Genomic DNA, 21,352 nt, shown 5'->3' with positions numbered 1-21,352 from the left:
ATGTAATATACGTTGCCTTAATAAAAATGTTCATGAACTTCAGCATTGCGTGATACTATTTCAAAGTGATTTCCATCATTTTTATAGATAATAAATTGTATTTACCTGTGAAAACAAACCTGGAAAGAGACGTGAGGCTTTGAGGAGAAAACGAGAGATTCTTTGTGCATTCCAGTGAATTATTAATGGGATATATCATAAATTATATCGGGAGAACAGACCACAAATGTGCAGTATATGTTGTCCTTTTTCATACTATTACAGCGGTATGCAAAGGGACAAAAGAATCACGCGGATAGAAAGCAGCGACTGAAAAGAGCTCTTAGATATTCTTATAACATGTTATGTTAAAATACCAAGCGTTACGTTATTCTCATGATGTCTGAAAATAAAACATGAAAGAAACATTGACAGCTCATTCAGTCAAACTGACGGATAGACTTTATTTGTTGGGCAACCTTATGATTTGAAACGATTCGTTTCAGTCTTTTTGAATGGAAGTTCCCCAAACCGGAAGTGCAACCCATAATTCGAAACGCAGTAGGCTAGTCAAGAATAAGGTCAATAATAAAGATAAATCGATTTCAGACTAACGGCTCTATTATAAACATTACAAAATAAAACAATAAATGATGTTAAACCAAAATTACTTTATGAACAGAACTATAACTGTATCAACTCAGTATTAATGTCTGTGATGATGAATAATATGAATACTACCCATTACACGGCCATCAGACACAATAATGAGAAGCTCTTCAGAAAATGGAAAACAATGTCTAATTTGAGGGTCACCATTGGTCCAATAAGTTTTTTTTTCTTTAATGAAAAACATGGTAAGTTTTGCTGAATATAAAAACCATTGGATTTGTCAATGAAATATGTCTCTTCATTAGTGATGTTGTTACATTTTATTTATTAACTTTTTGTGTTAAAAAATTTACAAAAATTATATCATGAGAATATACAACATGAATTCATTTTCCAAACCGTGTTTTTGTCTTACCCTGAATCTTTATGATTCCCTTGTCCCATCATGGGGGTTCTTAAGCCCGTCTGATCTGCAATGAGGTCATCTGCTCCGCCGTGGTTCTCAAGCCTGTCTGACCTGCTATGGTGGTCATCTACTCCGCCGTGGGGATTCTCAAGCCCGTCTACCTGGCCGTCTATCCAGTCATCTTTGTTCTGGCCATCTGCCCCACTCCAATCTTTGGGTCACCTTCCTTTCCATGGACCTGGCCCTCCATCCCGCGCCCTGTTCCGCCTCCGTTCCACCTCCCTACAAGATTTAGGAGTGTCTGGAAGCCACTCCTTGGGGGGGCTTCCAGACAATAAGTGTCACGCTTGCGCAGAAAAATGACTTATACGCTTCAGTGCATTATAACTGAACGACAGACAAACAAACGCGTTACAAAACATTGAGACAAAACATCCAGTGAAATGTCAGAATCTGAATAAGAATGTTGCTCCATCCCAAGCTCCTCCTCTCTTCAGTCAGGATTGGCCTTATGATTCCCCTGAATCAAACTAATTCTTGAAATATGTGTACATGTTAAATTATTGACATTAATTATATCTGCATATGTTGGTTCTGTTCTGTTTACCCTTGGGTTATTGCTGCTCTCCCTGCTCTTATCCATGCATGGATGTGCAAGGAGTTCTTGCCCACAATATAACCATACCGCCAATACAAACTCTATGCAATTATCAATCATATTGACGATAGTGGTCCTAACAGAATAAGAATTATATTGTTTGTTTGATGCTAATTATATAATAACATATTATTTCATTATATAATGACATATGTATTTCATTATAAAAGAAAACATAGCACAGAAAATGTCCATTGCAATAAGGAAAAAAAACATTTGAATGCAGATCAGATGATAATAAAATAAATAATCTATTTAAAAATTACATTGTTATTGTCAGACTCAGACGGGAACAAGAGGGGTAACCAGATAACGACCAGATGGGGGCGACGACGACGGGGTCTACCTCGACCCCGAGGAGCAGGGCAGTCCAGATGGCCGGTATGAAACTGGGTTAGAAGTGTGGGGTTGAGGATGTCATGACGGTTGACCCAGGAACATTCCTCTGGGCCGTAGTCCTCCCAGTCTACAAGGTATTCCAGCATTGGACCCTGTTGTCTAGAGTCGAGAATCGCCCACACCCGGTAGATGTTTTCCTCCTCAGTGATGTCATGAGGAGGAGGTACCACATCATCACTGGGATCTGTGGAGGGAGGAGACAAGGGTTCAGTGTGAAGCTTTAAGAGTGAGATTTGAAATGAAGGTGAGATGCGATACTGAGGTGATAAGTTGTTTACATGACTTGGAGAACCGATCCACAATCACGAAGACACAAGTGTAGTGGTTTGAGGTAAGTTGAGCCAGTAGGTTACTTCATTGAGCTGCCTCTGGATGGTGAATGGACCTATGTACCAGGGACTCAGTTTGGGGCAAGGCAGTCGGAGACGGATGTCCCGCGTCGAGAGCCACACCTTCTAGCCAGGTTGGTAATGTGGAGTAAGGCCTCTTCTGGCATCCACTTGCTCCGAACTGCCTGCTGGAGGTGTAGATGAGCCGAGTCCCACACTCTCTCGCTCTGCTGGAACCAGTGGTTGACAGCTGGAACCTCGAAGGGCTCACCCGATCAGAGGAAGAGAGGAGGTTGGAAGCCCAGGATGCACTGAAACGGGGTGAGCGCTGTGGTGGTCTGCTGGAGGGAATTCTGGGCATACTCCACCCAGGGCAGGAACTGGCTCCAGCTGTCCTGGTTCCGGTGGCAATACAACCGCAGGTACCTCCCGATCTCCTGAATCTTCCGCTCAGTCTGGCCATTGGTCTGTGGATGGTATCCAGAAGACAGGCTGACGGACACTCCTAGGAGCTTGAAGAAGGTTTGCCAGACTCTGGATATAAACTGAGGACCCCGATCCGAGACAATGTCTTCTGGAATGCCAAAATGGCGAAACATGTTATGGAACAAATCTTCTGCTGCTTCTAGAGCTGTGGGTATACCCTTGAGGGGAATTAGCTTACATGACTTGGAGAACCGATCCACAATCACAAAGACACAAGTGTAGTGGTTTGAAGGTTGGAGGTCAGTTATAAAGTCAATCCCGAGGTGAGTCCATGGTCATGTGGTATGGGCAGTGGGAGGAGTTTACCCTCTGGGAGCCTCCTAGGAGTGTCGGCAACGGCACAGACTGAGCATCCTTTGATGTGTCGGGACACATCCTGGGTCATGGATGGCCACCAATATTGTTGCCGCAGAAGTGAGAGGGTACGTGTACTGCCTGGATGTCCAGAGTCCGGAGAGGAGTGAGCTAAGTCCATGAGGGGCTGACAATGGGTCGGTGGAACGTAGAGGAGCCCCTCAGGACCTCCCACGGAGCAGGCTCGGAGGAATTAGCCTCGTAGATTTGTTGGTTGATGGTCCATTAAATGGGGCTCACTATCATGGCTGAAGGGAGGATGGTCTTGGGGTCTGAGTTCTCGGGTTCAGGCTGGAACAGATGAGAGAGAGCATCAGCTTTGCAGTTCTTATTTCACGGATGGTAGGTGACTGAGAAATTAAACCTTGTGAAGAATAAGAAGGGGCCAGTTGAGGATGGTTTCCACCTTCCTCTGGTCCATTTGGATGCCATGTTGATCTATGATGTAACCAAGGAAGTGAATGGAGGTGGTATGGAACTCGCACTTCTCCAGCTTGAGGTACAGGTGATGGTCGGCCAGGTTCCGGGAGTAGATGAGGATATCATCGATGTAGACAATCACGAACTGATGGAGGAACTCCCGGAACACCTCATTCATATAATTCTGGAACATGGAGCGAGAGTTGGACAGGCCATACGGCATTACCCGGTACTTGTAGTGGCCTGAATGGTGTTACGAAGGCAGTCTTCCACTCATCCCCTCGGCGAATATGAATGAGGTTGTACGCACTCCGCAGGTCCAGTTTGGAGAAGATGCAAGCTCCCCGTAGCTGTTCCACAGCAGCTAGGACCAAAGGAAGGGGATAGCTGAACTTTACAGTCTGGGAGTTTAGGTGACAGTACTCAATGCACGGCCTCAAGCCTCCATCCTTCTTGGCCACGAAGAAGAAGCTTGAAGCGGCAGGGATGTCGCTCCATTTCAGGATCTCACCATTGTTCCATTGAATATGTGGTTGATGTTGTGTTAACCAGGGGTGTCCCAGGATTACATCAGTAGTAGATCCTTCCAGCACTATGATCGTGATTTCCTCTGAATGCAGGCAGCCGATGCGGAGCGTCAGCGTGGGAGAGAAGTGTTTGATGCGACCATGACCCAACGGCTTTCCTTGAATGGTTTGGATCCCGAGATCTTGTTGACATTGTTTTCGGCGTACATTCAATTTCTGAAGAACTTGGGTTCTGATGAAGTTTCCCACTGAACCAGAGTCTAGGAGGGCTTGCACTGAAAAACGGACGTGAGAGTTTAACAGTTGGACAGTAGTTCTTGTAAGAGGTGCAATACGGGCTGGAACATGAATGGTACTCACCGCTGGGTGTGGTGGTCGGATGGGACAGACCGCAATGACATGGCCTTCTCCCCCACAGTAGAGACAGAGCCGATATTGAATTCTTCTTTGACGCTCCGCTCGGGTAAGGCGAAAGGAATCCACCTGCATCTGTTCAGGTGCTGGAAGGGCGACAGATGGTGAGGTAGGCTTTCCTGTAGCTCAGTGGTTAGAGCATGGCACTAACAATGCCAAGGTCATGGGTTCGATCCCAGGGATTGCACATACTCAGACACAAATGTATAGTATAATGCAATGTAAGTCGCTTTGGATAAAAGCGTCTGCCAAATGCATAAATGTATATATAGGGCTGGGACAATACTATCGATGCATCACGATTCATGGATCATTTCTGATATTTTCCAAATACATGGCAAATCAATTCTGAGCTTAGTTTTTATCAGCAGATGGCGCTCTATGCTATTTTCTAACCGCATGCTCAAATGCTTATGAAGAAGAGCGCTCGTGCATTCGGCTGAGTCTGACAATGTATTTGCTTTTATGACGTGAGATTAATGTAAACAGCCCACTGCACACACACTTGTAATTCACTTCAACCTTTTCGAACTTTATGAATGATTATTTTATAGAAGGTTCAAGTGGTGTGTGTGAGGAACTGGAAGGAAGCAGAGTACAATTGTTTCTAAAGCACGCAGTGCCATCTGCTGTTGAAAACTAAGCTCAGAATCGATTCGAGAGAGAATCGCGATACATACAGAAAATATCAGAATGCATCAATGTAGTCCCAGCCCTAATATATATTATACATCTCTGAAGTAAACCAACCCTGGATCATGAGCTGCTCTGGAGCAGGTTATGTTCAGAGAGTAAGCTGCTATGGCTACTTACATACCCTGAAAGTTACCTCCATTTTTGGAACTGAAAGTTGATGTTATCTGCTTACTTACTCTTAAACATACCCAGGTATGTCGCATAACCTGCTTTCTGGAATACCCCCTGGCATCAGTACCAGCAACGGCCAAGAATATGTTTCCTTTTAGCGTATTAAGAGGAAACAACATCATTTCCGTGCGGAAAGTTTTTTGATGATGTTTCATGATGATGTTTCATGATGTTTTTTAAAATTGACTGAGCAAAAGATGACGGGTCTCATTGCATTTAAATAATTTGATCCCCCTTGTTATGTGTGGGAGAGCTTGTGAGCTATTCAATATATTTTTGGGTTGTTAGAAACTTGTTTTCATTGGGCACAGAATACTTGAAGGAAATTCATCCCCTGCGCATTTTCATTGGGTAAATGTGTATGTACAAACCCAGATTTACAGTTTCTATCAATTACTCAGACACTAAAATTCATTATATTAGCCAAATATCCTAAAACAAAAAGACTAATTTCTCTAAATTATAAACACTATTTATATTTTTTTCCAAACTTTAAACACAAAGTCAAAGTCATGCTGAAAGTCAATGACATCACACAATCCTCTTGAACACTAATAACAGAAAATAAAGCATCAACAAGTGCAGACATTTCCCAACAGTACAGCTGTAATGACTCTGATGAATAAATTAATTTCTTTACTTACAAGATTGATACTAACTGTCTACCACAGTATCGCATCAGACATCGTGCTGCAGACCCCCTGAGGAACAATTCCATTCATTTGTTGCTATAGGAGAGGAAGAACTGTTTAAATGTTTAAATCTAAATCAACAACATGTACACGTATGTTAGACCCTATACTGACTAAGCTACTGAAAGAGATGCTTCCAGAAGTCAGAAATCCCATTCTTAATATCATTAATTCATCTTTGTCATTAGGATACATAGCGCAAACTTTCAAGGTGGCTATTATTAAGCCTCTCATTGAAAAAACACAACTTACTCCTAGTAAAATTAATTACAGACTGATCTCAAATCTCCCTTTCCTGTCAAAAACTCTAAAAATGGCAGTTTCCTCACAACTATGTTCCTTCTTAGAAAGAAATGGTATCTGTGAGGATTTCCAGTCAGGGTTTAGACTGTATAAATGATTTGCTCTTATCATCAGATCGTGGTTGTATCTCTCTGTTAGTGTTACTGGATCTCAGTGCTGCATTTGATACTAATGACCACCACAAATTATGTTGGCATTAGTGGAATTGCATTGGCATGGTTCAAATCAAGTAAATGTAGCAGTAAATGATGAGGCGTCATATCGATCGCAAGTTAAGTGTTTATATGCCTTAGAAACCTAAATGTCCCCTACTCTTTGGCCAAAACCACAGTGTGTTTGAATCATGTCCGAATATAACAAAAGGGGAAATGACACTATAGATAGTTGTTGTCTAGTTCCATAAACTCATGACTTCGAGTAACAAAGTGAAGAAATCAAGAAAACCAGATTTGCTTTTAGAAGGGTTTGCTGAATTACACAGATTAAGAACTAAACACAAGTAGAAAAATGATGTAATGAATCATGTCACATTTGCCATGCTACTATTCTATAAAAACTGTTGTATTCTTTTTGCTGGTGGGATTTTCTATGAAATTGGTCTGAGATCCTCCCCATCCATACTGATTGCTTGTCTGGAGTCTTGTCTGATTAGGTTAGTGAAACACTAAAGATCTTAATCCCAAGTGTTAGTGTTCAAAGGGGGGCAAGACGTCATCCGACTCAAAGCAAGTTGTCGCCAGTAGACCATTAGAGTTTGTAAGTGTCGATTAAGAGACACTACACTTAGTTTAACTTAAGTCAGGTGCATAGGGAAATTTCTTCCACAACACTCAGCTTTATATTTCTTTGACGGAATGCATAGTTGATATAAAAAAAGGGATGACTATTAACTTCCTACTCATTTACGATGAACTCAAAGTAGCAAAAAAAACAAACAAAAAAACACTCAAGCAATGCAAGTTGTCATGGCATGTGGCATCCAAATTGTGGAAAGGCTGCTCACTTAAGAGCCAGTGGGTAGAGTTTGATGGTCTAACCACACCCTAAGCCTGCCCATAACTCCACGCATTAGGTGACGTCATTTGGCTCTGCAAATTTTTAACAACCAGCACAAACATGTTGATGCCACTATCTCTTGATAAAGATCACTCATTTATCATCAAAAGTTAGAAAGACCACACCCCAAACTTATTTAAAAACTTTAAAAAGCCACAGGTGTGAGAGCGGAGAACCTGTTGTACTTTTCCTTCCATACAAGCAGAATGTTCACGTACACAGTGTCTGTCGCCACTGGCAACCAGGATTTTGCTGGGACAATTGATTATGTTTACCTGACGCTGGTGGGTACGGAGAGATGCAATGACCAGACTCTACTAGACAAATCTTATTTTGATCGTTTTGCAAGAGGATCGGTAAGAATGTTTTTTTTCCCCTCACAATTTCAAACCAAATTCGATGGAAAGAGTAATTTTTATGTATTAAAAGAATGAAATTTACCACATAAAAAAACAGAATAAGTTTTTCACTATTTAAACATGCACGTATTTATTGATATCTCATGATTACAAGACACTATTATATTACACTGGTTTACGATTTTTTTTAAAGTCGTCTGCTTTAGCAATAAAATGTGCTATTTATTATGTATTTTGATGTGTTACATTTTACATCTATGCATAGTACCTTTGACCTGTCCTGTTTATGTAACACTTTATAAAGCAGCAAAAGGGTTATATAAATTAAATTTAGTATGAAACAAAAGGCAAAAAACTATTATGTACATATTTTAGTCCTATTCAGTGTCTAGGAATCTAGGAATTACATTATGCAATACCACCAGCTTCAGGTTGCATCATTCATTGTTTTGTCTAAAAAGCAAGTATACTGTCATAGATTTCTTCATAGATCCAGTCAAAGATGATTTTAGTCATTTCTGGTTTAAATTGAGATCCCTTACCTTTATTACTCACTTATCCTCCGCCATTCCCAAGTCAAGGGTCGTATAGACTGACCCAATAGGATATCTGGAAAACTAGAGACAATCAACATTCATAAGAGAATATAGTTAAGCAATACCACATGATTCCTGAATATCAGCACAATTACAAATGTGATATTGATTTTATACAACATTTCAATAACATACATTTTAGACTCAGAATATTGTTTTTGCTCTATTTTGCCAACGGAAATATCTCCAAAGAAATCTCAGAGCAGCACAGTGATGTTTGGATCAGCCTTTTTGAACAAATAGTTTGACTGAATGATTCAATGACTCACTCGTTATGACAGTGATTGCTGTTTCATATTTAAAAGTATAATTTATAAAAGTATAATCCGACTGTTTCTTTGAACGGGGCTCCAAATTGGTAATGTCTAACAGAAGCTGTTGTTAAAGGTCATGTCCTTTGATGTCAGTGTGAAGGAGACCCTTGGACATATTGTGCTGGTGAAACTTGAGAAGAAGAAATTCATGTTCAATAATCAGTGGTACTGTAAATATATCAATGTGACATCACCCTCTGGAGACAGCTTTGAATTCCCCTGTTATCGCTGGATAGGGAATGAAAAGGAAGTTTCTCTCCGAGAAGGCATAGGTGAGTCCTGTCCCAACTCCGTTCACTATCTTGTCCTGAGTGAAGCTTGTCACAAATACTGACATTTCTGTGTTTTTGTTCCTGTAGCTCGATTGCCTCAGGATGATCAAACCAGTTCGCTAAAAGAGCACAGGCACTCAGAACTGGAATCCAGACAACAACTGTTCAGGTTTGATTCCACAGTTACAATCCTGGAAAATATTCAGTCATTTGGTGGTGTAAATGTTGTCTTTATTTACCTCCAGATTTTTTGTTGTTGTTGTTGATTTGTTTTACAGTGTGCATTTACAGTTTAAAGGGATCCTATAATGCCTCTTTCACAAGATGTAATATAGTCTCTGGTGTCTCCAGAATGTGTCTGAAGTTTCAGCTCAAAATCCCCCACAGATCATTTATTATAGCTTGTTAAATTTGCCCCTATTTGGGTGTGAGCAAAAACACGCCGTTTTTGTGTGTGTCCCTTTAAATGCAAATGAGCTGCTGTTATTTGACACATGCTGTCATTTAATTTATACTAAAGGGAAAACTTTGAGTATCACCAAATATAATTCTCAGTCCGATGACTGCGTTTTCTTGAAGGTGGAATGAGTGGCGCCCTGGTTTCCCCATGAGCATAGATGTCAACTCAAGCAATGAACTTCCTTCGGACATTCAGTTTGAAGCAGCAAAAACTGTGGACTTCAATTCGAATTTCATTATAGCGTAGGTTACACTGTCTGTGTTCATCCCTTTGCATGCATCCCTAACAAATATGCATGTTATGTGACACTGTTTGACCAGGAAATATTTCAAAATAAATGGAGAAACAAGTGAACCAGACACTGAAAATCTGAGCATCCGGCTGTATTTTTCCTCTTTCAGGATCACGAATCTTGGTCTTAATAAACTAATGAGCTTGTTCCAGTCCTCTTGGAAGGATATTGCAGATTTTGGAAAAATATTTTTGAATATCAAGAACCACGTGTCAGGTTTGTAAAAATGAGCTGTCCACTGACACACATTGTTTGCATACCTCTAAACTCACTGGCAGCTGACTTTATTATTCCCTTTGACAGAATATGTGATGCAGAACTGGAATAAGGACTCCATGTTTGGCTATCAGTTCTTAAACGGCTGCAATCCTGTGATGATCCGTAAGTGCATGAAACTTCCAGACAATTTCGCAGTCACGCAGGAGATGGTGAAGGGCTCCCTGGATAGAGGTCTCACACTACAGGAAGAATTAAAGGTCAGAAAATAATACTCGGTCCTGAGTGGTGTAGACAGTAAATTGGCTACAAAGGAGCAGAGACTATGGGAAGACGTGTGGTGATGAAGCAGATCAGAGAGGTATGAGGCTTTGTTGGTGTGAAGAAGATCTTTAAAATGGATCCGTTGTAGGACAGAAAGCCAGTGAAGCTTCTGGGGGACAGGGATGATGTGGTAACAGGCGTGCAGCGGAGGTCCGGATGTGCTGGGGTTTATTTTGGGTTTTGGATGATGTGCCATAAAGAATGCTATATAAATGCCATAAATGAATGAAATAAAATTTCTCCAGTGTCACTCTATGACTCCAACACTAAATACCCCTCTATTACAGGCAGGAAACGTCTACATCACAGACTATGCGATTCTGGAGGGAGTTCAAGCCAATGCCACAGACCCGAATACCCAGCAGTATTTGGCTGCTCCCTTCTGCCTGCTGTACAAGAACAGCCAGAATGAAATTGTGCCGATTGCTATTCAGGTGCCTGTAGAAATAGTAATTTAGTAAAACATTACTTAAAAACAAAAAGTTAGTGCTTGATGTTTTTATCCAAATATTATATTGGGTTTTCCTTGATATGTGAAACAGCTCAGTCGTCAGGCCACTGCTGGGGAGGGGAACACTGTCTTTCTCCCAAGCGATAATCAGTATGACTGGATGCTAGCCAAGATGTGGGTGAAATCCTCCGACTTTAACTTCCACCAGCTGGTCACACACCTTTTCAGGACTCATCTGATATCTGAAGTTTTTGCCATAGCCATGTACAGACAACTCGCTGCGGTCCATCCGATATACAAGGTAGCTATCCTTTATAGACCCCCTGTGGTGAAAGTCAAGTTGTTAATGTTGTGTGTATGTCTATGTGGGGTTTTTTAATATTCTTTAGGACAACAACGTGCAAATTCAGTCAAGACCATGGCACCATTTCTTCTTAAAGGGTTAGTTCATCAAAAAATGAAACTTCTGTGATTAATTACTCACTCTTGTGTCGTTCCAAACTCGTAAGACCTTCATTAATCTTCGAAACACAAATTAAGATATTTTTGAATAAATGTATGGGCTTTTTTAGATCTTTCGATCTAATGGACAAAATAAGCTTGCAAAATTTGTATTTGAAGGCACCCAGAGACGACGGAAAAACATACGGAGAGCATCAGCTTTCGTTTTCGTTTCTTAGTACATTTTTCATCTTCAAACCAAACTTGGCTCTTCAGCTGACAGAGTTTAAATTCCATCTGGCTAGCATGCACTTTCCATAATGTTTACGCATTAGGACAGTTGGCGGAGAGTAGGCGGTCTTTATTGGCTGTTCAAACAGATTCAACTACACTATGAAAGCAATCCGGTCAGATGCATTTTCGACTACCTCTGGAAGTGGAGGAAAGTGGACAAGCTCAAAACATTTTAGACCCCATTTACACCTGTATTTAGCACTGTCCACTTGTGATCCAATCAACCAAAATACATCTTAAAACAGGGCCTTATGAGGGTGAGTAATTAATGACAGAAATTTCATTTTTTGGGTGAACTAACCCTCTAAAACCACAGTGTACCAAAGACAGATTCAAAAAAGCGATTTGGGTCCGCCCCTGTTTCATCACAAACACGTGACCAATCCCATCAGCAAGGGCCTTTTCCTGTCAGTCAATTATGATGAACTATATGCTTTTCTCTACTGACTTTCTATATTTTTCTAAGGGAGTTTTTGGTACACCTGTGGTACAAACACAGAAACATGTGGCCTAGAGTGGCTTATTGTTTATTGAAGGGCAGTGCCAGTCATTGCAGCCTGCATTTTCTCCTTACAGTTACTGATACCTCATGTCCGTTTCACCATTGCCATCAACACTGCAGCTCGTGAACAACTCATCAGTGAATCTGGGGTCTTTAACAAGGTATCTTTAAATCCTGAATAAACAACTTTTCATTTTCATCTCCGATATCTCTGGTTCTTTCACATGACTTTGAGGTCTGAAGGTGCATACAATCTTAACCCATCTTTATGACTTTTAGTCTGTGATATTCTTTCATCTAGCTTCTGTTTTGTAGACTTTACTGCACTTTTCTAAATATATGTCCACAAAATGTAGTCTGAGACAAAAAAGGGGCTTTCGCACCCGAAGAACGTTTTCACAGTTCCTTTAACTATTGCCGGAAGTACCCGCTTTTTGGCATGTTTGCACTGCAGGTACTAGGAATGATTTCAGTTAGAGGAATGCATTTGGGGGGACTTAATTAGCTCCTACTTCAGAATAGGGTGTGACCCAGCACCATAGGAAATACCAGTGACATAAGAATACGTTGATTGGCCGAACACATACAATGCGAAACATCTGCACCCAACATTTTTTAAAAGCTGTGTCAAGTCAAGTCACCTTTATTTATATAGCGCTTTTTACAATGCAGATTGTGTCAAAGCAGCTTTACATTGATAACTGGTACATAATTTTGGCTGCACAGCAGCTCTTAAAGAATAGTGTCAATGCAGGCAGATCAAAGCACTGTTGAATATCAAATGTCAAGTGTCCCCAACTAAGCAAGCCAAAGGCGACAGCGGCAAGGAACCCAAACTCCATCAGGTGACATCAGGTGGCAAACAAGTGGCAAACAGGTGTTAAAATGGAGAAAAAAAACCTTGGGAGAAACCAGGCTCAGTCGGGGGCCAGTTCTCCTCTGGCGAACAGTGCTTTGTTACGATGCAAGTAACTATCATAAGTCTGATAGGATCGCAACATTTAAAGTATTTATTCCAGTTCAATCCAGTTGAGGATCGTATTCATCACGCCGGTATGGACGGTTTGTTGAGGAACTGTGGCACTGGCTGTCGTGTCGATGAGGCCTTCACAGTGGATGATCTAGTTGACTCAATCTCTGCTGATACTTCAGGGCTGCATTGTGGTCGTGTCAAGGCGCAGGTCCTCAATCTCACCTGGATACGGCCCGGATTCGATTGACTACAGTAAACCTCGGGATAAACAGAAAGACTAATATTAGCATAAAATGCTAACTGTGTAAACACACAATTTACATATACTAAATAACTATACAGCAAAAAGAAAAACATACAGAGAAAGCTAAATTTATGACATTTACCTGTCGCTTTTGTCTGTGGAGCTGCGTTCTTTTCTCAGCCTCGATAATATGTAGAACTACAAGTTGTCCTAGAAGATTTTTTTTTCTTATGGGGCGTTCCAGATGAGGTTGGAGATGGGAACATCGCTAATTAAATGTCCCAATTCATACCTTGTTGAGTTCCATGCGAGAGCATATTGTGTTTTTGTGTCAATCATGGCAAAAACAGAATAAAAACATCAATTGCATAACTTATACGTCTACATTCCATCTCTGTTATCATGAAACTCACAACACACAACATAAACTCTGATCACGGCATCCTCCATCCCTCTAGTTGTTGAATGTCACGCTTAAATGGCATCTCTGTCAGCCGGCTTGCATCACTTCAGAGGAAAAATGGCCCTAGTGGAACATTTAGTTCCCGCCCTGGTAGCTAGTTCCTATAACTGAGTTCTTATAACTACCCAGTGCAAAAGTCTGTAAAGATTTACTGGTGTCGTTGTGTTTCAAAGTCTAATAGCGCTGGTGAACCTGCAATTGTGGAAGTGATTCAAAAGGCCATGAAGACTTTAACCTATAAGTCCCTGTGCTTGCCTGAGGCCATGAAAGCTCGAGGAGTGGAAGATCTGCCCAACTACTACTACAGAGACGATGGCATGATGGTCTGGGAGGCAATGAAAAAGTAGCACAAAAATGTACAGATGTTCAAATGCTCATGGTTCAAATGCTTTGCAAAACAAAGAACAAATTAGTCAAGCATTTGACACCAAGATTTGTTTTTGAATTTGCTGATTATTATTTATCTTCCTCCAGTTTTGTTTCTGATGTGGTGAAGATCTATTATGGCAGTGATGAGAACGTTCAGAAGGACAAGGAGATTCAAGCATTTGTTAAGGATGTTTGCTTTGGTATGAAGAATTGTGGTGAGTACAGGATAATTTTACTAAAATGTAAGTGTGTTCATGTATGTGCAAGCATGCATGTAAGTGTGTGTAAATGTGTTACCTCCTCCCTGATCCACAGAGAAGTCCCGGGTTCAAATCCCGGACGAGCCCCCAATTCTCACATGCTTCCCCAGTCTAGGGTTTGGGAGGGGGTAACAAGGGATCTTATGAACAAAAAGAATAATAAAAAAAACTTAACAGACAACCAAGATCTCTCCTCTCCTGTTCCAGAACTCCACAAAAATCACATAGATGTTGTACACCAACAGCTAGAAGATAAACACTAGTGGTGGCGCTTTCTAAATATGCTGTGAAGCTTCAAATCAGAGTGTGTATCAAACTGCTAAAGTCATGATTTCAGTAAACAAGGCTTTGTTATGCCATAACGGCTGATTCACACTGTGCTGACACGACCGTCCTAGTGACAACAGCCAATCACATTACTTTACTGGTGTTGCATGAACTCAAAGGCAATCTGATTGGCTGACACCTGCTTTGGTGGTAGAAAAGTTGAAAAATTCTCAACTTCTGCCGCAAACAACGCAAGGCAACGGAACCCACAATTCAGTTCGGCAACGCATGACGTCACCCATTAAAAGTAAAGGTGTCCTGTGTGAATTTCAATGGTTCGCCACTAGGGGGTGACGATCTCTGTGAACCCATTAACCAGCATCTATATATGATTCTTACCTAATATCGGATCGGTTTTATACATTTGTAGACATAAATGACAAAAATGAAGAGTTGTAGTTAAAAGTATCTTACTGGTCAGTTTAACCAAGCTCTCCATAAAACAAACAAAACAAGCCCTACAATTTAATAACATTTTTTTTATGCATGTTTGGGCTGACTTTCCACTGGAAAGACGAACTGTTGCTGTTTTGACCAGCAGGGTTCACCAGCAAGTGCCGTTTCGAGCGCTTAGAAAAGCAATTGGTTCAACTGATTTGAAATTTCAAAACACTTCATTTCTCCAATCACTACACAGGAGAAAACACGGACATTAACAAAAATGGCATCCAACTACCTACTGCTTCCAAAATAACAATCAAATTGTAAACAGTTTCAATTTAAATCCCACTTTAAAAGTGTCAGTGAACTTGATTAGCTACTTTAGTGAACAATGTGTACTCCAACAACAAGAAGATAAATACACAATAATAGCACACTTATTAACGTCTGGGCAGGAGTACACCCTCTCAGCAGCCTGGAGACAAAAAGGTCTGTTCAAACTGAGTTTCCTCTCCAGCTTCATCCACAAGCATCCAAACGGAAACAAGCAGTGGAAGAATCAGCTGGTCTCCATTAAGCTTTTCATTGAGAAGAGAGAAAGCAAGCAAAACACCAAAACATGGCACATAAAAAATTAATAAAAGTAATTCACCCTTTGCCAGGGGTTTGATTGTGATCTGATCAATCATTTTGTCCGACAAGCAAACCAGACAGGAGAGTTAGCAGATTAACATTGGTGGACTTGAAGCTAAACTCCTTCTGATATTCATTCATGTTTATTTCATGCTATAACTAGTAGTAAAGAGGAAGAGATGATTGGTTGAACTGAGGCGATACAGTGGTCTGTCACGACACATTAAAGAGACACAAAATGTTATCTATTCTTTGAATTTCTCAAAAAAATTACAAAATTTGAAAGCTTTCATGCCAAAAGTAACCTGCTCTATCTTGTCTGTTGGCATGTTTTTAGGATGTAACAAGTGTTTGTATGCTTTCATATGCATTGTGTTTACATCACTCTTAAATGCACACATAATGTAAACACGTAGCCAATGTTCACAGAGTTTCCGGATTCCCTGAAAACTCAGGATCAGTTGGTCGAGCTCCTGACTGTTGTGATTTTCACAGCTTCAGCACAACACGCTGCAGTCAACTTTGGACAGGTGAGTTTACACACTCTTTTCAGTGTGAATATAAACTATGTACGGGCTGATATCTGCGCATCTGTCCTGTGTTTCAGTATGACTGGTTCGCCTGGGTCCCAAACAGCCCTTCCACCATGCGGAAGCCCCCTCCTGCACAGAAGGGCCAGGTGGATATGAAGTACATCATGGAGAGTCTGCCGGACCGCGGACGTTCCTCTTGGCATCTCGGAGCAGTTTGGGCCCTCAGTCAGTTCCAGGACAAAGAGGTTTGATGACCGATTCTACAGAACTAGTTTGCATATTCTTGCTTCCTACAAATTCTAAGTTGTTTTGTTTTGATTTGTGCATATCTTCTCCAGCTGTTTTTAGGAGAGTATCCAGATAAGTACTTCACTGAACAACCGGTCATGAAAGCCATCGAGACTTTCCGCAAGAAATTAGCTGAAGTGACCAACATCATCAAGAGCCGAAATGAAAATCTGAAACTGCCCTATTGCTATCTGCCTCCAGACCAAATCCCCAACAGTGTGGCCATCTGAGAGTTTGCAAACCCTGTTTGCAGCTATTTTAGCCAGTTTATAGAGAAAAGGCAGAGAAAAACTTAACTGGCCTATTTCACAACGTGACACAATCAACAAAATAATTGCTGTAGTAACTGTAAGGATTTTAGTGCAAATGCTAATCTGGATGAAAATAATACAAAGTTACATATATCAAGAAGTTAATGTCTACACAAAATAAAAACAAATAAAGTTTTGTATTAAATTAAATTTTTATAATCAGTAGTCAATCATGTAGTTGTCATTTGATTTATTATGTATTCATTTTATTACATAATTTGTGTCATTATGTCCCGTTCACTAGAAAAACACATTATTGGTGAGCATCTTGAGACAAAACAATGCCACTTACATATTTTAAGATATGTCAGAGCAAGTTACAGTTAAAACAGCTCAAACATGCATTTTAGATGCACTAGCTTAAGCCTTGTCTGTGAAACCGGGGGTTTATGATTTTACATTACTTATTTCCTTTCTGTTGTTGTTTAATCTTATTATTGTGGGGATTTGTGTGTTTGTTTTCATGATTTCACGTTTTTTAACATCACAGGATGATGTTGTGAAGCAGTGTTGTGTTTTTTCATTGCTTGTGCTTTGGTATAATAACACTTGTTGAATTTGTACTGGTCAGACGAAACATGAACAACTAAGATTATTCAATAAACCAACTCATTTTCACCATCACTTCATCTCCTGCTTCTGCTCTTCTCTGGCTTTCTCAGTCAAACTCTCTGACTGATAGAAGATTGTTGATACAGTTACCAGATAAGATTTGCTGTTCACAGGTGTGACTGGTTTTGGATGCCAGACAAAACAGATATCTTCTGACAGGATTCTGTATTTGGACTATTTTGCACATGTTAGAATTGCTAATAGGAAAGTGAAAATGAGTGCAGAATGATCCGTGTGCTTGTTTTCCTTCTGTATCTACATTTTTTTGTTTGTTTTGTAAAATAAAACCTGTTGATTTAATGGTTTTGAGAATTATGAGAAAATTAAATTCAGTCTGTCCAAACTTCACACTATGTTGTACTGCTTCTCTCCACTACGTATTGCGCTTGTGCAGGAAAATATGTCTCAGAGACTTAGGCCCTGTCCCAAATGGCACCCTAAACACTCATGGGCTGAATCTGAAATCGCCCACTATACCCTCATTCACTATTCCCTACATTACTAATACAGTGCGCTTGAAGGAGTGACTGAAAACTAAATAAGATTAAAATTTATTTATAGAGCACTTTAAAACAACTGAAGTAGACCAAAGTGCTGTACAGAAAATATATAAAAACATAAAATACTCAACTCATACAAGACATAGAATACAAATAAAACAAATTAAGAAACAAATGTCAAAATCAAGTGTCAAAGGCCAAAGAGAAAAGGTGGGTTTTAAGAAGCGACTTAAAAGAAGACATTGAAGAGGCAGAGGCAGATCATTCCACAGTTTAGGAGCTGCTACAGCAAAGGCACGGTCCCCTCTGAGCTAGTTTTGTTTTGGGCACAATCAGGAGCAGTTGATCAGCTGACCTGAGAGAACGGGTGGGTCTATAAGGGTGTAGCAGCTCAGAAACGTAGAGTGGGGCAAGACAATTTAGAGATTTAAAAACAAATAAGAGAATTTTAAAAATGGATTCTGAAATGTATGGGCAGCCAGTGAAATGAGGCTAAAATAGGGGAAATGTGCTCGTATTCGCATGTTCCAGTTAACAGACGTGCTGCAGCATTTTGAACCATCTGCAGACGAGCAACAGAAGACCCACTAACCCCCACATACAGTGCGTTACAGTAATCCAGCCGAGTGCTGACAAAGCCGTGAATTACTATGTCAATGTGTTGCCTTGAAAGAAATGGCTTTATTTTGGCCTGCTGCCTCAAATGAAAAAAGCTAGATTTAACGACTGCCCTGATCTGACTGTCAAGCTTAAAGGTGCCCTAGAATCTAAGGTGTCCCCTGAATGTGTCTGTGAAGTTTCAGCTCAAAATACCCCATAGATTTTTTATTATTCAATTTTTTAACTGCCTATTTTGGGGCATCATTATAAATGCGCCGATTCAGCGCACGTCCCCTTTAAATCACGCACTCCCCGCCCCCGAGCTCTCGACTCTATATACAGTGCATAAACAAAGTTCACACGGATCTTTACAAAGTGTTCGTCATGCAGCATGTCTAATCGCGTAAGTATGATATTTATTTGGATGTTTACATTTGATTCTGAATGAGTTTGATTTATGAGATTTATAAAGAATGAAGTTGTGTTTATGAATTATACAGACTGCAAGTGTTTAATAATGAAAATAACGATGGCTCTCTTCTCTTCGTGAATACAGTAAGAAACGATGGTAACTTTAACCACATTTAACAGTACATTAGCAACATGCTAACGAAACATTTAGAAAGACAATTCACAAATATCACTAAAAATATCATGATATCATGGATCATGTCAGTAATTATTGCTCCATCTGCCATTTTTCGCTATTGTTCTTGCTTGCTTACCTAGTCTGATGATTCAGCTGTGCACAGATCCAGACGTTAATACTGGCTGCCCTTGTGTAATCCCTTGAACATGGGCTGGCATATGCAAATATTGGGGACGTACATATTAATGATCACAACTGTTACGTAACAATCTGTGTTATGTTGAGATTTGCCTGTTCTTCGGAGGTCTTTTAAACAAATGAGATTTATATAAGAAGGAGGAAACAATGGTGTTTGAGACTCACTGTATGTCATTTCCACGTACAGAACTTTAATTATTTAACTATGACGAGGTAAATTCAATTTTCAATTCTAGGGCACCTTTAAGGTTAGCGTCGATTTTAACCCCTAGGTTAGTAATGGTTGGTTTGTTGTACTGGGCCAAAGCCCCAAAATCAACAGAAGGGGTCCCAATGGTGCCACCAAAAACCATCACCTCTGTCTTTTTTACATTAAAACTTAAAAAGTTAAGAGACATCCAGGCCTGTATATCGTCAAGACACTCAAATAAACGTCTGACAGTGTCGTTCTTTTTAAGAGGCACATAAATCTGGCTATCGTCTGCGTAAAAATGGAAAGACGTGCCATGCTTCCTGATTATTGAACTTATCGGGAGCAAATACAGAGAGAATGACAAAAACACAAACATACAGAAAGTTTATGGCATTTACCTGTCGCCTTTGTCTGCGGAGTTGTTCTTTTCTCAGCCTTGATGATATGTAGCACTGCAAGTTGTCCTAGGAGATTTCGTTTCTTATGCTGTGTTCCAGATGAGGTTGGAGGTTGGGAATATCGCAAATTAAATGTTGAGTCCCAGCCAATCAGATGTCACATTCACATGTTGACCACATGATTTCACCATAACTAAACGAGAGCATATCGTGTTAAATCATGGCAAAAACAGAATAAAAACAAAAAATTGCTTTGAAAACAGATGACAAAAAGCAAAAATGAATGTATTATTACATAAACTTAATGTTAAAGTTTGTTTTTATATTTATGCTCACTGGAAGCAGGACTTGCCAACATCTTGGAAGTGATGTCAAATGAAGCATCTCGCTGGAGTTTGGGTTGATCAATGTTCACAGGTCAAATGTCTGACTTTGAGTGGCGTTCCAGACATTCTTTCCAAAAATAAGATGGGAAAAATCCAGAGATGAAGAGATGATCGCTTCATGAGCCGCTTGAACTGAGGCGCTGCATTGTCGTCGTGTTTAGGCACAGGTCCTCAACATTAAAGAGACACAAAACAGAAGGGCCAGGTGGATATGAAGTACATCATGGAGAGTCTGCCGGACCGCGGACGTTCCTGTTGGCATCTCAGAGCAGTTTGGGCCCTCAGTCGGTTCCAGGACAAAGAGGTTTGATGACCGATTCTACAGAACTAGTTTTCCTACAAATTCTTTGCTAAGTTGTTTTGATTTGATTTGTGCATATCTTCTCCAGCTGTTTTTAGGAGAGTATCCAGATAAGTACTTCACTGAACAACCGGTCATGAAAGCCATCGAGACTTTCCGCAAGAAATTAGCTGAAGTGACCAACATCATCAAGAGCCGAAATGAAAATCTGAAACTGCCCTATTGCTATCTGTCTCCGGACCAAATCCCCAACAGTGTGGCCATCTGAGAGTTTGCAAACCCTGTTTGCAGCTATTTTAGCCAGTTTATAGAGAAAAGGCAGAGAAAAACTTAACTGGCCTATTTCACAACATGACACAATCAACAAAATAATTGCTGTAGTAACTGTAAGGATTTTAGTGCAAATGCTAATCTGGATGAAAATAATACAAAGTTACATATATCAAGAAGTTAATGTCTACACAAAATAAAAATAATAATGATAATAATTGTGCAAGTATTCAATTTACATGACTTATTTCCTTTCTGTTGTCATTTAATCTTATGATTGTGGGGACTGTGTGTTTGTTTTAAAGGTTTTTAACATCACAGGATGAAGTTGTCTTGTTTTTTCATTGCTTGTGCTTTGGTATATTAACGCTTGCTGAAATTGTACTGGTCAGATGAAACATGCACAACTAAGATTATTCAATAAACCAAATCATTTTCACCATCACTTCATCGCCAGATATAATTTATATCCGCTTACAAAATTAATTTCAAGTATTTAG

The 21,352-nt window shown here is 40.2% G+C and overlaps 1 protein-coding gene across 1 annotated transcript; it reads left to right on the top strand.

The window, feature by feature from the left end:
* The first annotated feature begins 929 nt into the window (after window positions 1-929).
* LOC125279367 (polyunsaturated fatty acid 5-lipoxygenase-like) lies at window positions 930-21,346 on the top strand. The gene is made up of 14 exons (XM_048208972.1): window positions 930-7,858; window positions 8,845-9,043; window positions 9,131-9,212; window positions 9,623-9,745; window positions 9,905-10,011; window positions 10,099-10,271; window positions 10,623-10,769; window positions 10,878-11,087; window positions 12,098-12,184; window positions 13,877-14,046; window positions 14,178-14,287; window positions 16,103-16,203; window positions 16,281-16,451; window positions 20,671-21,346. Exons 1-14 carry the CDS (start codon window positions 7,709-7,711, stop codon window positions 20,848-20,850), a joined length of 2,010 nt encoding a protein of 669 aa, XP_048064929.1. The 5' UTR covers window positions 930-7,708; the 3' UTR covers window positions 20,851-21,346.
* The last annotated feature ends 6 nt before the right edge of the window (window positions 21,347-21,352 follow it).

Source organism: Megalobrama amblycephala, linkage group LG12 (assembly GCF_018812025.1).
Source record: "Megalobrama amblycephala isolate DHTTF-2021 linkage group LG12, ASM1881202v1, whole genome shotgun sequence".
Taxonomy (NCBI): Eukaryota; Metazoa; Chordata; class Actinopteri; order Cypriniformes; family Xenocyprididae; genus Megalobrama; species Megalobrama amblycephala.
Note: the sequence above shows the minus strand (reverse complement) of the source record. Positions and strands in the feature narration are given on the sequence as shown.